This window comes from Panthera pardus, unplaced genomic scaffold (genome assembly GCF_024362965.1).
Source record: "Panthera pardus isolate Hobbes unplaced genomic scaffold, ASM2436296v1 HiC_scaffold_10, whole genome shotgun sequence".
Lineage (NCBI taxonomy): Eukaryota > Metazoa > Chordata > Mammalia > Carnivora > Felidae > Panthera > Panthera pardus.
Window position 1 is genome coordinate 7321853 of NW_026526655.1, and position 16579 is coordinate 7338431.

The 16579-nt window shown below is 39.1% G+C and overlaps 1 protein-coding gene across 4 annotated transcripts in view; it reads right to left on the reverse strand.

The window, feature by feature from the left end:
• Window positions 1-16579, reverse strand: part of GIGYF2 (GRB10 interacting GYF protein 2) — a 146118-nt gene that overhangs the window by 112547 nt on the left and 16992 nt on the right. For 3 of the 4 annotated variants that reach the window (XM_053903609.1, XM_053903601.1, XM_019445545.2), the window contains exon 3: window positions 2360-2443. In XM_053903609.1, coding sequence (XP_053759584.1) covers window positions 2360-2400 — 41 coding nt within the window. In that variant the 5' untranslated portion in view covers window positions 2401-2443. Of the gene's footprint in view, window positions 1-2359; window positions 2444-11253; window positions 11273-16579 lie in introns of those variants that run through there. The other variant, XM_053903605.1, reaches the window with a different exon arrangement.

The following is a 16579-nucleotide window of genomic DNA, read 5'->3' on the forward strand; positions in this document are numbered from 1 at the left end:
GTCGGACGCTCAACCGACTGAGTCACCCAGGCGCCCCAGCCAAAAGGAATTTTCATAGCTGGTAAAACAAAAAAAAAGGCAGTGTGCCTACTTAGACCCCCACTCCTCAGTTTATATGCATTTCATATGACTAAGGGAAGGCTCCTAGGCTCTAATAATGATGCCTGAAGGGTGACAATTAGGTAAAGCTACTGTTTAAGCAGGAGACTGGTAACTGTCTTCTACTAAAGTTACTTCAATTCAAATTTGGTATAAAGCACTGGGCTGATCAAACAAAACACCACCAAACATGACTTCTGAGCATCACTGAAAAAATGTGTACCATGCTGTTGATGGACTGGGTCACTGACTGATGGACTGACACACTGAAATGACTTTAGGAACCCATGATTTAGGGCAGGGGCCAGAAAACTTTTCTCTGTAGAAGGCCAGAGAGTAAATAAACTTTTTGAGTCAGATGGCCCCTCTTGTAACCACTCAACCTTGCCACCGTAGTATGAAAACAGCCTGATAATATGGAAACAAACAGGTGTATCTGTGTTCCAATAAAATTTTATTCCAAAAAACTTTATTTATACTTCCACGGGCCATAGTTTGTCAACCCATGGTATACAGCATCCAGCTAAATGTGTACTGACTCTAGAACATCTCCAGTAGTTTTTTTCTTTTGTTTAGGCTAAATTCCTGGTGTTGTCTCTTTTTCTTAATAGATGATGGGACAGAGGGGGTAGGGGACAACTTCCTTAAATTAGCTGACAATTTTAATAATGTTTTTACAATGAAAGAAACACGTGTAAATACAAAAGAGAAGCAGTTACAAATTCTAGATAAAGGCAGAAGAGTCACACACAAAATGGTTTACAAAATGAGCTATATGGATTTAAATCCACCATATAAAGGAAGTTAATAAAATGTGAATAAAGATGTAACTATGAGAATGTTCATCAAAAATATTTTTGTAATAATGGAAAACTGAGAATGGCCTATGTATGCTACATCTACAAGTCTAGTTAAATAAACGATGGTACATCATACAATGCAACCATTTAAGATGATAGAAAACATTTATTGAAAAAAAAGATACTTTTGATGTGGTTATTTTTTAAAAGCAGGTTACAAAGTTGAATGTACAGTATGATCCCATTTTCATGAAAATAAATGTACACACACACAAATAAGCATACACAGAACCACCTGGAGAGATAAACCTATTTACAGTGGTTATCATGGATGGTAAAATTGTATCTTCCTCTGGCTTACTTGTAATTTCTAATTTCTTTAGAAACATATTGATTCAATAATAAGAAACTTGTTTTTTAAATATAAACTAAAAACTAAAACAGGTACAGCATTACTTAGGTCAACATTTCCAAAATAAATTATCAAAGTATAGAACTTGCATCAGTTTTTAGAATTTCAAGTAGAGATTTCTCCTCAGTCTCCAAATGCTGACTAAAAAGGGCCGAGAAAATTTAGGAATTACATATAAAAAGAAATGCATAAAATAAGTTAATATGTGTCCTCAAATAGGGAGTTACTACAGAAGTCTGCATCACTTTTCAAACCACCACCACCTAAACAATCAAGAATATTTAAAACACTATTCCAATTTATCTACTATATACTGCCTCTGGTTCAAGGTTTGAAAAGAAAAAGCAACTATTCATGCCACTGACGAGAGGATCTTCAATCACCAACACTGGGGGGAAAGGAAGAAGAGGGGGAAAAAGTCACACTACAATGTGATGGATCTCAAAATTCCATAAGAATTCCATTCAGGGTCCAAACACATCTGTAAGAGACTCAAAGGTCAATTAATTGTTATTATGGCAAATGCTATCCCAATCTTAGATGGGCTACAGTTAATAACCAGTATAATTCTGGACCACCTGCCTAGCCCATCAATAAAAAAAATTCAAACAGTAATTCAATAAAAGTATGTTTTCAAAGAAGTCTAGGAGTAGCACTTACAAAACAGTATTGTAGCAGAAAACATACAGATAAAAATATGACAATTATATGTAAAATTTTATATGTACCTAGACAAGGGCTGAAACAAAAAGCAAGTAATTTGCTAGGGTGGTGGGACTGCAGGGAGTCCATTATCATTACAAAACCAGACCAAGAAAATTTCATTATCATTACCTAGCCAGATCTAGAAAAGTTTTTTAAATATAGAATGCAGTCATTGACCAAACAGAATTTATTCCTAGACAAGCTACACTGTTTTCAACTAGGCACATAAATCAAAATCTCAAAAACATGTACATTTATAAACCACCCAACATCTGTAAAAATACCTTACTACTGTACTAGTAGTACATCCAATATCAAGCAGGATGAGATTCTGAAAACTCACCATTCAGGCCCAAAGTTCAGTGTCTGCGTTTCCGCTGCCATTATTTTCCGTATTTCTACAATAGATTTTTATATGTGGAGAAACCTGTGAAAGAGAAAAATATCTCCATACAGTTAGTCAAGAGCAAATGCAGAATTCCAGCCCAGAAAGTCTAACTAGGGTGTTTCATTCATTCCCGGGGCAGCTATCAGAATGGGTTTTAATCCGTGTTTACAACAATCTAGCAGGCAATGTGAAATTAACAAATCTACCTCACATTTCAATTCACATCTTCTTATGTGGGAAAAGGAGACGCGGTATAAGGTGAAGCCCATGAGATGGGTGGATGCAGACCACACAGGGCACCAGGGACCAAATTAAGGACTTTCTCCTTCAGCCACTGAGCAATAGGGAGTGAATGAAAGGTAACAGATTTACATTTTAATTTATATTAATTACTCCTTTGCAATGACTCTCCCATAACCAACCATGAGCTATATTCAAGATTCTTAAAATAAGCACCCCCCCTTTCCTATCTCACAGCTTCCACTACAACTCTCCCCCACTTTCTGCTTAGCACTTTACACGCTAGTGATTATTTTAAAACACTGTCTTGAACCATCAATTTCATGAGTGACCTTTCAAAAGCCGTTTTAAAATATCAGAGCTTAAAGTGAAGTAAGTCAAACAGGGAAAGCCAAATGCTGTAGGGTACTTCTTGTGTATGGAATCTAAAAGTGCCAATGAGTACTCAGAGAAACCAAGAGTGAGTGGTGGTCACCAGGAGCTGGGCGGTGGGGGAAACGGGGAGATATCTGGTCAAAGGGTACAAAGTTCTAGTTACAACATTAACAAGTTCTGGGGACCTAATGCACAGCAAGGTGACTATAGCTAATAATACCATATTATATACTTGAAAGATACTAAGAGATTAGACCTTAAATTTTCTCACTACAAAAAAGAAATAGCCATTACGTGCTGGAATGAGGTGTTAGCTTGATGCAATGGTGGTAATCATTTTGCAATATATAAATGTATCAAATCAACACACTATATACTTTAAACTTACACAATGCTATATGTCAACTACATCTCAAATATGGGGTGGGGGGTGGAGGATATCAGAGCTTAAAAATGGAAAATACTGTAACTATTGTAAATATACTGTAAATATCTCCAAGATAAATTCACATCACCCTGACTTTTGTTTATGTTTAGAAGATCTAAAAAAAAGTTAACTGGAAAAATATGCCTCAGGACACCTGTTGGTAGAGCATTCAACTTTGATCTTGGAGTTACAGGTTCAAGTCCCATGTTGAGTGAGAGATGGCTTAAAAATATTAACCAGAAATTGGTCAAAAATGCAAAAAAGGCAAAGTAAAAGTACGTTAATGTCTATAATCGGCCATTAATTTATCTGCCCTGTGGGAAAAAAATAAAAGGAAAGAAAAAAAGGGAAGAAGTTCAGTGGGTGGGGAAAAAAATAAAATTAAAAAAAAAAAAATAGGGGCATCTGGATGGCTCAGTCAACTGAGCAGCCGACTCTTGATTTTGGCTCAGGTCATGATCTCACGCTTCATGAGAACCTGCTTGAGATTCTCTCTCTCTGCCCCTCCTCCTACTTGTGCGCGCTCTCAAATTAACATTTAAAAAATAAAAATAATAAATAAATAATAACTTATCTGCCCTCCTCCTGGAAGGTATTTCCAGCCCGATTTCAACCCTGAGGGTTCCAAGATGTCCATATTTTAACTTAATTTAACCCTGTTCCCTGCTACCTGACCAGGCAAGCTTATACACCAGACTTAAGCTGAGGTCAACTTAGAGCCCGCCCCACCTCTTAAGCAACTAGTGATTCAAGAATACAATACATAAGGGGTAACTGAGTGGCTTAGTCAGTTAAGCGACCAACTCTTGATTTTGGCTCAGACCATGATCTCACAGGTTCCTGAGATCGAGCCCCAAGTCAAGCTCTACACTGACAGCACAGAGCCTTCTTGGGATTCTCTCTCTCTCTCTCTCTCTCTCTCTGCCCCCTCCCGCTCACCTCGCACGCACTCTCTCTCAAAAAGTAAACAAACTTTAAAAAAAAAAATTTTTTTTAATGTAAAATAAGGGGCTCCTCAGTGGCTCAGTTAGGCATCCAACTCCTGATTTCAGTTAAGGTCATGATCCCAAGGTTGTGGGATGGAGACCCACATCGGGCTCCGTGCTGACACTCTCTCCCTCTCTCTCTCTCTACCTCTCCCCCTCTCCCACCATCCTTCTTTCCCTCTCCCTTAAAAGAAACATTTATTTTTAATGTAAAATAAAAAGGGGTGCCTGGGTGATGCAGTAAGTCAAGCACCTGATTCTTGATGTGCTGATGGCACAGAGCCTGTGTGGGATTCTGTCTCTCCTTATCAGCCTCTTCCCCACTTGTGCACTCTCTCTAAATAAGTAAATTAAAAAAAATTTTTTTTTTTTTTTAATGTAAGAGAGCTCATGATCTGAGCCAAAATCAAGAGCTGGTCACTTAACCGACTGAGCCACCCAGGCGCCCCTCGCAGACCACTGAAGGGAAAAAAATGTAAAATACAAATTTTAAGTAATTAAAAAACTCTAGCAGAGTTTACTTCACAGGATGATTTCTTCCTTAGTAATACATAAAATAAAGAATCTCCCAACTGATACATGTTAGATTCCATTAGATTCCATTAGATTCCATTCCAACTGAAATGACTTGTCAAGGTTATGATGATCAGACCCCAAGTAAGGTGCCCACTGTAAATTAATACAGATATGCTGCTTACAAATCATCCCTGTGACCATACTTGGCATAAATCAATCAGTGTGCCTTTAAAAACTATGTGGACCTACTTGACTAATAAACAGACATGCAGAGACTACATCAACTATAAGACTTTACTGTAATAAAAAACATCTTGAAGGAGTGTTTTTACTACCATTTTAAACCCCATCCAGCCAATTGTTTTATCCTCAAACCCCTGGGGCACCTTGACCATCAGAAAACAGCTCTTAATTTATAAAGCAAGTCAAGATTTGAACCAGACTGGGGGAATGCAAGCTGGTGCAGCCACTCTGGAAAACAGGATGGAGCTTCCTCAAAAAACCAAAAATAGAACTACCCTACGACCCAGCAATTGCAGTACTAGGCATTTATCCACAGGATACAGGTGTGCTGTTTCGAAGGGACACATGCACCCCCATGTTTATAGCAGCACTATCAACAATAGCCAAGTATGGAAAGAGCCCAAATGTCCAATAATGGATGAATGGATAAAGAAGATGCGGTGTATATACACACACACACATATAGACACATACACAGTGGAGTATAACTCGGCAATCAAAAAGAATGAAACCTTGCCACTGGCAACTACGTGGGTGGAACTGGAGGGTATTTTGCTAAGTGAGATTAGTCAGTCAGAGAAAAACAAATATCATATGACTTCATTCATATGAGGACTTTAAGAGACAAAACAGATGAACATAAGGGAAGGGAAGCAAAAATAATATAAAAACAGGGAGGGGGACAAAACAGAAGAGACTCATAAATATGGAGAACAAACTGAGGGTTACCAGAGGGGGTGTGGGAGGAAGGATGGGCTAAATGGGTAAGGGGCATTAAGGAATCTACTCCTGAAGTCATTGTTACACAATATGCTAATTTGGATGTAAATTAAAAAAATAAATTAAATTTTAAAAAAGAACAAACAGGGGCGCCTGGGTGGCTCACTCGGTTGGGCGTCTGACTTCGGCTCAGGTCATGATCTCACGGTTCATGAGTTCGACCCCACATCGGGCTCTGTGCTGACAGCTCAGAGCCTGGAGCCTGCTTCGGTTTCTGTGTCTCCCTCTCTCTCTGCCCTCCCCTGCTTGTGCTCTGTCTCTTTCTCTCTCTCTAAAAAATAAATAAACATTAAAAAAAATTTTTTAATAAAAAAATTAAAATTAAACAGAATAAAAAAAGATTTGAACCAGGCTGAATTTATAAGGCAAATGACTCTCAATTAAAAACTGAATTATTTGACAGCTATGCAAATATTAAAATCATTTAGAGATTTAAATCCCCCCCCACCCCCCTTAAATTACTACCTTAAGGCCACACAGGTCTTGGAAGCACAAAACTCCAAGGATACCATCACAGCAAAGGATGCAAATGGAGGCCCTGGAGTTGAACGCATAACCTGTATAACTGCCGGGAGCAGTCTTGAATTCCAGGACGAAACCCAGGAGCAGGCAAGGAAATCCTGTTCCAGTCCCCTTTATCATTCTACCTACAAACCTTTCAGGTAGTGCCCAACTACCAAACTACACAAACATTAAAAACTTAGTTTCTTTAACGCCCTGAGCTGGAAACCTAATTACCGATTTATAACATGGTTTCCATACAAAGATTACTTCCCAATGTAAAGATTTCTGAAGAATTCTTAAGAACCTAAGAATAATCATCCAAGTGATTTAATTATCAGCTAAAGAGATCTACATTACTCAGAATGATACTCTACTCAGGCTCTCTTTTATGAATTGAAGCAGGAAATCTAAGAGCCATGTCTGTTGAAGAAATCTCATTTAAATTCTTACAGTACTGTAATCTCTAATTCTCAAGTCCCCACCTCAAATTGCTCCTTCCAAAATCGATTTAAATGAGCTCAGTCCTAATTTTTTATGTATCTAACAGAGAGACTCTCTTACCCAATGCCCCTGAATTATATATTAGAATGGAAACTGAGCCTATTTCTCAACTGTCCTTTCTAAGATGCAGTGAGGTACTGAAATGACACAGGTTTCGCCGTGAGCTAAATGTTGTCAATGCAAAGCTCCAGGCTTGCGATCCTTAGAAAACAGCTCTGAATTTTCAGAGCAAGTCAAGATTTGGACCAGACTCTGGATGCTGTGCTCCCACCATGTTCTTCTGTCTCTCTAGACTGCGTTTTCTTGAAACTATCCCCTCTTCTTTCCTCCATGACCAGCGCTGTACTGGTACTGCTTTCCTATCTTCATTTCCTTCCTATTTAGCTGCCATTCCCCCAAAGCTTCTAACTTCCCTGAGCATACCCATGGTTTATTTAACTACAAACTGTATAGGTATTGCCTTGAACCTTCTGTTGTCTACAGTGGTGTTCTCTACTAGCACTTAGGGTAGAACTCTACTAAATCACAGGGGTAGCAAGGAACACACAGGGAGGGGGGGTGTGGGGGGGGGGGTGACTGTAAAAAGAGCAATAAAAACTTCTCCCACAAATTTCCAAACTGCTTCCCTTGGGAAGGGTCCCAGCCCTGCTGTGAATAACAGATTTTTTTCACCCATGATCTATATGGCATTTCCAGCTGCCTGCTCCTCCTATATATCTACCTCAACAACAGATCAAGATACCATTTTTTTTCACAGTCCAATAGTCAGCCAGACTCAAAAACCCAGAATCATCTGCAGCTCCTTCTTCCTCATTGCCTGTCTCAAATTCAATCAGTTCCTCCTTCAAGATTCTTCTTGCATTCTCCTCTCATTATAATTAAACCTTTGTTAACTCATGTTTGGATTATTATAATAAAATTTCCAACTTGCTTCCCTGAATCACCCTCTAACTACTGACATCTAACAACATCAATCTTTCTAAAGCACAACTCTGGTCATGCATACCCCTCTGTAAAACAGTAAATTAAACCTACCATGTAGGGTCAAAACTGGTATTTCAGGTCACCACCAACCTGATCATCTATACCCCTCTCCTCAACTCAACCTCCTATGGTTTCACCTCCAAACTCAAGGCCAAATGAGAACTTTCTATTCTCCACTGCACTGTCCTTCTGTGCTTCTCTGTTCATGCCGTTCCTTTGCCCCAGAAGGACTGCCTTGCTCTACCTCCCTTACAGTGGCCTGCATAAAACCAAGGATCCATTCAAGTATCTACTCCATTTCCTAAGTAGAAGCAGCACTGCTCTCTCTGGAAAGGAAAATGTAAACATAAGATGCAGAAATGGGGGCACCTGGGTGGCTCAGTTGGTTAAGCATCTGACTCTTGGTACCAGCTCATATAATGATCTCACAGTCGTAGGATCGCCTGGTGTCAAGTCTCTGCACTGCGCGTGGAGCCTACTTGGGATTCTCCCCCTCCCTCCCTGCCCCTCTGCCACTCACGCACTCTCTCAAAAATAAATTAACTCGAAAAAAAACAAAAAAAGATGCAGAAATGGAATGGAACCTATAGGATTCAATACTGAGATGGCAGTGCTTTTTGAATCAGTATATATAACTTGAAAGCAAAAAGAAAATGGAAAAGAAAACTTGGAAGCAAAGACTTATAGTTTTGATCAAAATGAATGCACCTAAGGAAACACCCCAAAAGACCATTAATATGAACCTTGAACTCTAGTGTAGAGTCAAGATGGGGATGAGAAAACAGATTTGGAAGTAAATCTACACAACTGCAACCAAAATTGAATGAAACTATCCCAAAGCAGAAATCAAACAGGAACAAGCTCAAGGGACAAGAACAAAGCCCAGCAAACACCATGCAGGAGGATACTGGCAGGAAGAGAAAGACTGCACAGTTAAAAATCTCTAACACTAACCTTTCACCCTATCATGGACCCTCACTTTCTCCACATTCACTGTATCTATAACAGAAAGGAGAAAGAGCCAGGATCTTTGGGGAAGATTACTCATTTGTTCAATAAGGCTAAAAACTAAAATGAAGATTGGTAAAATAGTGCCCATATCATAGAAGACTTTGTATTTTATATCCCAAGGGCAATGAAAGGCTATAAAAAGATCAGGGCAAGAAAATGTCTAGAATGAAATCTGCACTTCAGGAAGATCATTCAAGATGCCAGGAGGAGAATGAATTAGCAAGAGCTAACGTAAGGATGCCTGGGTGGCTCAGTTGGTTGGGCATCTGGCTCTTGGTTTTGGCTCAGATCATTATCTCATGAGATCAAGCCCTGCACCTGGCTCTGCACTGGCAGCATGGAGTCTGCTTGGGATTCTCTCCCCACCCCCCCACCCCCCCAATTCTCTGCCTCTCTAAAAAAAAAAAACTAAAAGGTAAGGAGAGGTGTTAGAAATTCAGCAGATATTGTGGAAGCCAGACCTATATACCTATAGAGAAAGAGATAATGATAATAAATAATAACTACATTCACAGACATAAAAGAGGTCACCAACATATTAAATGTTTAAGGCAGGTTACAGAGCACAGAGAATCATTACATTCAACACATTTTAAAATATATTCTTAGTGAGTATACATAAATATGCCCCACGTTATTAATATTTACTTCTGAATGGTAGAATTATGGATAATCCTTTTCCTATTAAGTTTCTAACTTATGTATACAACAAAGATAGTACAGGCACAATTTTTTTTAATGGAAAAACTCAAAAGTTTCAAACACTGAAGTCAAAAAAGGTAAAGATTGAAAAGTCTTCACTGGCTTCCACAATGAAGTCACTAGTGACCTGAAAAGCAGTTATAGAAATGTGAAGGGGATACCTGACTGGCTCAGTTGGTAGAGCATGTGACTCTTGATATCAAGGTCATGAGTTTGAGCCCCACACTGGGGGTAGGGTTTATATACATACACACCAGAAAATAGTATCTGCAAGCGGTGTATAAATTATTGCACAGAGACAACAGAAGCAAACCAGGTTGAATGGTCACCCTAGTCAAGGAACAGAACAGGCCATAAATGGAAGAAGATAAAATGATAAAATCCCTGATTCTGCCTACCAACGACCGACATACCTACAACCATACAGGGAAATGTTCTGGTAACCTCAGAGGGCTAAAGAGAAGGTAAAATTATCAGGGCACAATAGACTTCAGTTACCTTAATAATGCCGAAAAACATCCTATGAACAATTTAACATATGAAAAGGTTTAACACACAAAAATTATAGAGACCCCAGTAATAGTTCTTGAAATAGAACCAGGAGACTGGGTCAACAGTAAAAGAAACTCCATGGTTATGAAGATGATACAACAAAAGGATGAATAAACAGAGGGATCCTCATTCATCTCATGACCAAGGATGACAGTAACACACAGCACAGTGGAGAATTCTGGGAACGAGTCCTGGTCCGAGTCCTGGTCCTAGCATCTCTGAGATATAAAAGCACCCAAATCTTGCAGGAAGGATTCAGAAAAGGACATAAAATGGATATAATGCCATAAAGTGCTTCTTATGGAATATGTGCAAAATACTGTTAGTTCAGAGACCACCCTATAAGCCTATCTTTCTCGTGCCGAAAGCAACTATGACAGCACAGATAGATGGTAAGGCTCTAGCAGTTTCTCTCCTTTGGCTACTCCAATTCTGAGATAAGGAACTCAGACATCGGCCTACCCTCAAATTTTCAGAGCTGACTTAAAAACAGCTGATAAAACACTCCTATATAACCAAAATTTCAGACCTTGCCCATTAATCAAAATTCCTTACAAGTGAATTCAAGTAATATATTCCTTCTAATACTAGGAAATCGGTCTTGTTTGATAAACTGCAATCTATATTTGACAATGAATGCAAAATAATCTGGCCCTTTTGTCAACATCCTAAAAACTCTGTGCTAGCGTCACCTGCGTGGCTCAGTAGGTTAAACATCCAACTCCAGCTCAGGTCATGATCTCGTGGTTTGTGAGTTTGAGCCCCGTGTGGAGCTCTGTACGTACTGACAGCTCAGAACCTGGAGCCTGCTTCAGTTTCTGTGTCTCCCTCTCTCTCTGCCCCTCCTCCACTCACACACTCACTCACTCTCTCTCTCTCTCTCAAAAATAAACACTAAACGAAAATTAAAAAACAAAAAAACAAAAAACACTCTGTGCTAAATTAGCCCCCACTGGCAATTATCTTATCTCTGATTACTAGTATAAATATTTTCTCTATGTATTTTTTTGTTTTCCTGGGTTCCTTACCTCCTCTTTGGGACCGCATCAATCACTCTGTGGGCATGTGACTGCTGGTTCAAGAGAGGAGAGAGAAGAAATCAACCCAGCTCTATATTACCATTGGATGTGCAACAAAGAAAAGGGAGACCCTGGTCCCTCAGCTCTAAGTCTACCATTTTCTCACAACCTGGCACAATGTCAAGAAGCCAGACGACTTCTGGGCATAGTCACTGTCAACATGAAGGAGCTGCAGATCTATGTAAATAAGTTCTAACTAGAGAAACACAGCAAGGAGAAGCAAAAGCAGAATCAGAATCCGGCACAGCAGCGGAGAGTTCAACTGATACTGCTTCCAGAAGTCTTGACAGACCAATTAGTTACAGCTACTAATAATTCAAAACGTATACTCCTTTAAAACCTCCTGAATTTTTCTTATAAGTATCATCTGCTGATGCAAACCTCCATCTCCTGGATATGTAAAAGTTACCCAGAAAAAACTATGGCAAATCTGGAATGAACTCCAGCCAGTACTACAGATAGTCTGACAAAGACTAACAGAATGAACACCAAGGAACTGAATCTGCCCCCACACTTCTTTAATACCATTTTCCCAAGAGTAGAAAAAAGAGCTACTCTTCTAGCACTCCTCACGTACACAGTCCCAAATAAATGATTAGTTCTGTCCCCATTCCAACAGCAAGCTATTTTTACCTTAGCCAGATGTGGATTAAGATAACACAAGATTAATAACTCCATTAGTGCAAATTAGTTCAACCACTTCAAAAATAGTTGGGCAATATCTATCAAATCTAAATATATGCCTACCCCATGATCCCATAATCCACTGCTAGACATATATGCAAGGGAAATTTCTACCAAAAGACAAAGACAAGATATTCAAAGTAGCTTTATTCATAATAAAGCTTACCAAAAACTGACATTTGGCTACTGTGTTCATCACCACAAACAGATGAATGGGTAAACAAACTGTAGTGGAGCTTCAAGGAGAGGGTGGTATGCCAGACAGAGCACTGAAGCTCTTCCCTTCCTCACAGCTCCCTTGCCCTATGCATCTCTTCCCTCTGGCTATGTTACTAAGAAAGGTAACATCATTAATAATGAGACAAACAGGGGCACCTGGGTGGCTCAGTCAGTTAAGCGTCCAACTCTTGATTCCAGCTCAGGTCAAGATCTCAGTCAGTCCTGAGATCAAGCCCTGCGTCAGGCTCCAGGCTGGGCATGGAACCTGCTTAAGATTATCTCTCTCTCTCTCTCTCTCCCTCCCCTCCTCTGGGGCACATACATGCTCTGCCTCCCTCTCTCTCTCTCTCTCTCTCTCTCAAAAATGAGACAAACAAACAGACACCATGTGCCTCCTGATGTGTTGCACTGAGAAGGACACAGCATTATTTATGTTTACATTCCTGACAATAATGCATAAACTGAAACTAATCTTGAAAAAACATCAGATCTACCCGAACTGATAGACATAAAACCAATCACCTGTAGTCTCCAAAAATACCAATGTCATAAGACACCAAAAAAAAAAAAAAAAAAAAAAAAAAAAAACAGCTGAAGATTCATCCCAGATTAAGGGAGACTTAGAGATATAAAGACCAGGTGCCTGTATGATTCTTAATTTCATCCTAAACCAGCTATAAGAGATATTAAAGAGGAGCACCTGGGTGGCTCAACTGGTTAAGCATGGACTCTTGATACCAGTTCAGGTCATGATCTCACAGTTCGCGAGTTAGAGCCCCTCATCAGGCTCTGTGCTGATGGTATGAAGCCTGCTTGGGATTCTGTCTCTCCTTCTCTGTCCCTCCCCTACTTGTGAGTGCACACAAGCTCGCTCTCTCCCAAAACAAGTGAACTTTTAAAAAAAAGAGAGACATTAAAGAGACAACTGTAATAATCTGAATAGAAGTTAAGGAGTTAGGTAGTAGCACCATATCAATGTTAATTATGACTGAAATTTTTACTGTGATTATGTAGGAGAATGCTCTTATTCTTAGAAAATAACACTGAAGGGGTGCTGCTGGCTCAGTCAGTGCAGCATGGGACTCTTGATGTCAGGGTCATGAATTCAAACCCTATGATGGATACAGAGCTTACTTAAAAAACAACAATAATAATAGTAACAATAATAATAAATTAGGCGCGCCTGAGTGACTCAGTCTGTTAAGCATCGGACTTTAGCTCAGGTCACAATCTCACAGTTCGTGAGTTGGAGTCCCAGATCGGGCTCTCTGCTGTCAGTACTGAGCCTGCTTCAGATTCTATGTCTCCCTCTCTCTCTGCCCCTCTCCCGCTCACACTCTCTCTCTAAAACCTAAACATTTTAAAAACAATAAGTTTATTTAAAAAAATATATATTGGAATGTTTATGGGAAAAGGAGCATGAGGTCTGTATCAAACTCTCAAATGGAATGGAAAACTTTTTTTTTAATGTTTATTTATTTATTTTGAAAGAGTATACACAAGCAGGAAAGGGGCAAAAAAAGAGGGAGAGAGAGAATCCCAAGCAGCCTCTGCGCTGTCAGCAAAGAGCTGACACCAGGCACAAACTCATGAACCATGAGATCATGGCCCTGAGATGATGACTGGAGCCAAAATCAAGAGTCAGACGCTTAACTGACTGAGCCACCCAGGTGCCCCTGGAATGGAAAAAACATATATAAAATGCTATATGTTACAAATTATGTGAAGAATTATATACATACGTACATGCACATACAAGAAAGAAAAAGAGAAAGAAATGAATAAAATAAATACAGAAAATGTTAAAAACTAGTGACAACAAACTACATGAAGGGCATACTAAAAAATCTTAGTAATTTTTGGCAACTTTTCTGTAAGTTTGAAATTATTTCAAAATAAGTTAAATTGTAGTATATTCCTACAATGAAACATTCATCAATAAAAAAGAAAAGAACCCATTACTGATACAACAAAGAACCCAGCTACCAAAGAATATATACTGTGTGACTCCTTTGAAAAGAAGTTCAATAAGTAATCAAAAGGGGACAGATGTCAGAAATGTGCTCATCAGGAAAGTAGAACTCGTGAGGAGGAAGGAGAAGCAGCCTTCTGGGGAGCTGGAAATGTTCACTATTGCGATCTAACCGGTGATTACGTAAGTATATAATATGTAAAACTTCTTCCAACTATACACTTCAGATTTGTGCACCTATTTACTATATTTTATACCTCAATATAAAAAACGATGAAATAGGGGGCACCTGGCTGGCTCAGTCAGTGGAACACGTAACTCTTGATGTCAGGGTTGTGAGTTTGAGCCCCATGTTGGCTGTAGACATTACTTAAAAATAAAAGGTAAATAAATAAGTAAATAAATAAATAAGGTTAAAATAAACCGTAAGGTAGTTTCACTAAAAAAAAAGTCCAATTAAAAATATTTTAGGGGCACCTGATGGCTCAGTTGGTTGAACGTCCAAATTTTGATCTTAGCTCAGGTCATGATCTCATGGTTCCTTATATTTGAGCTCAGCATTGGGCTCTGCACTAACAGCGTGAAGTCGCTTGGGATTCTGTCTCTCCCTCTGTCTGCCCCTTCCACGCTTGCTCTCTCTCAAAATAAATAAACTTTAAAATATATTTTTTTTAGTGGACATGAAGCTCAGCTATTTTATTTTTTTAAATAAGCTCTATCCCAACATGGGGCTTGAACTCACAACCCCATAATCAAGAGTTGCGTGCTCTACCAACTGAGCCAGCCAGGCACCCTTAAGATGGCTTTTTTTTTTTTTTTTTAAAGTAATTTCCACACCCAACGTGGGACTCTTTAACAACCCTGAGAGATCAGGAGTTGGATGCTCTAACAACTAAGCCACCCAGGAACCCCGAAGCAAAGCTATTTTAGATACAAATCATATGGGGCGCCTGGGTGGTTTAGTCGGTTAAGTGTTCAAAACTCTTGATTTTGACTCAGGTCATGATCTCACGATTGTGAGATGGAGCCCCATGTCGGGCTCTGTACAGACAGTGTGGAGCCTACTTGGGATTCTCTCTCTCTGCCCCACCCCCGTGCTCACTCTCTCTCTCAAATAAATTAAACATTTAAAAAATAAATAAAGGCCAATCTTCGGATAACAAATACTAAATTTATTCCCTACTTAAACTTTTGATTAAAAAAACTTATACCGCTATACTGATATAATAATCTACACATCTATTATTTGCTTAAGACCAAAAACAAGTCTACATTAAAATGAAGCAAGACTAGGAGCACCTGCCTCAGTCAGTAGAGCATGCAACTCTTGATCTCGGGTCATCACTTTGAGCCCCATGTTGGGGGCAAAGATTACTTTAAAAGTTTAAAAAATGGGGCGCCTGGGTGGCTCAGTCGGTTGGGCGGCCGACTTCGGCTCAGGTCATGATCTCGCTGTCCGTGAGTTCGAGCCCCGCGTCGGGCTCTGTGCTGACAGCTCAGAGCCTGGAGCCTGTTTCAGATTCTGTGTCTCCCTCTCTCTGACCCTCCCCCGTTCATGCTCTGTCTCTCTCTGTCCCAAAAATAAATAAACGTTAAAAAAAAAAAAAAAATTAAAAAAAAAAAAGTTTAAAAAATAAAATAAAATAAGGCAAGACTCAACCACTAAGCTAAAATATGTAAGTCTCAGAATGCATATTTTTCCCAAACTTCAGAAAAAAGCTAAAGCTAAGTAAAACAATGAAAAGGAAACATGAGGAGAGAACCACATACACCACATCACTTATCTTCATAAAAGACAGGAAGCAATCTTATGAAAGCAGCACATTCACACAACATAATATAGGTACAATGAGGTTTGCACACAAGAGTATAATTACTCATATGTCATTAAAAGACAAAAAGAACACAGAAATGAAGAAAAATTAGTGAGATGAGATTAAGGATTTTATCCCTATTTTCCTAATTTACAATAATCTTCAATTACTTTTATGACAAAATATATTTTAATTCTCACAGGAAGTGTTTGCCTGGTTTCTATGAAATATTTTCCCAACCCCAACATAAATGTCATAGAAAGTTAATATTCTCTTGAACATTAACTCAGTTTAAAAAATAATTTTAAGAGGGTGCCTGGCTGGCTCAGTCAGTAGAGTGTGACTCTTGATCTTGGGATTGTGAGTTCAAGGCTTACATTGGATACAGAGATTACTAAAACACACACACACACACACACACACACACACACACACACACACACACACACATTTTAAGGTAAAAAAAATAAAAGGAAACTCTTCTCTCAACTATTATAGCAGAAAACACTATTCCCTTTGCAACCATCTGATCTTCAGTTTTAAGCAGGCAAACATTTTTTTTAAGGTTTTAAGTAATCTCTACACC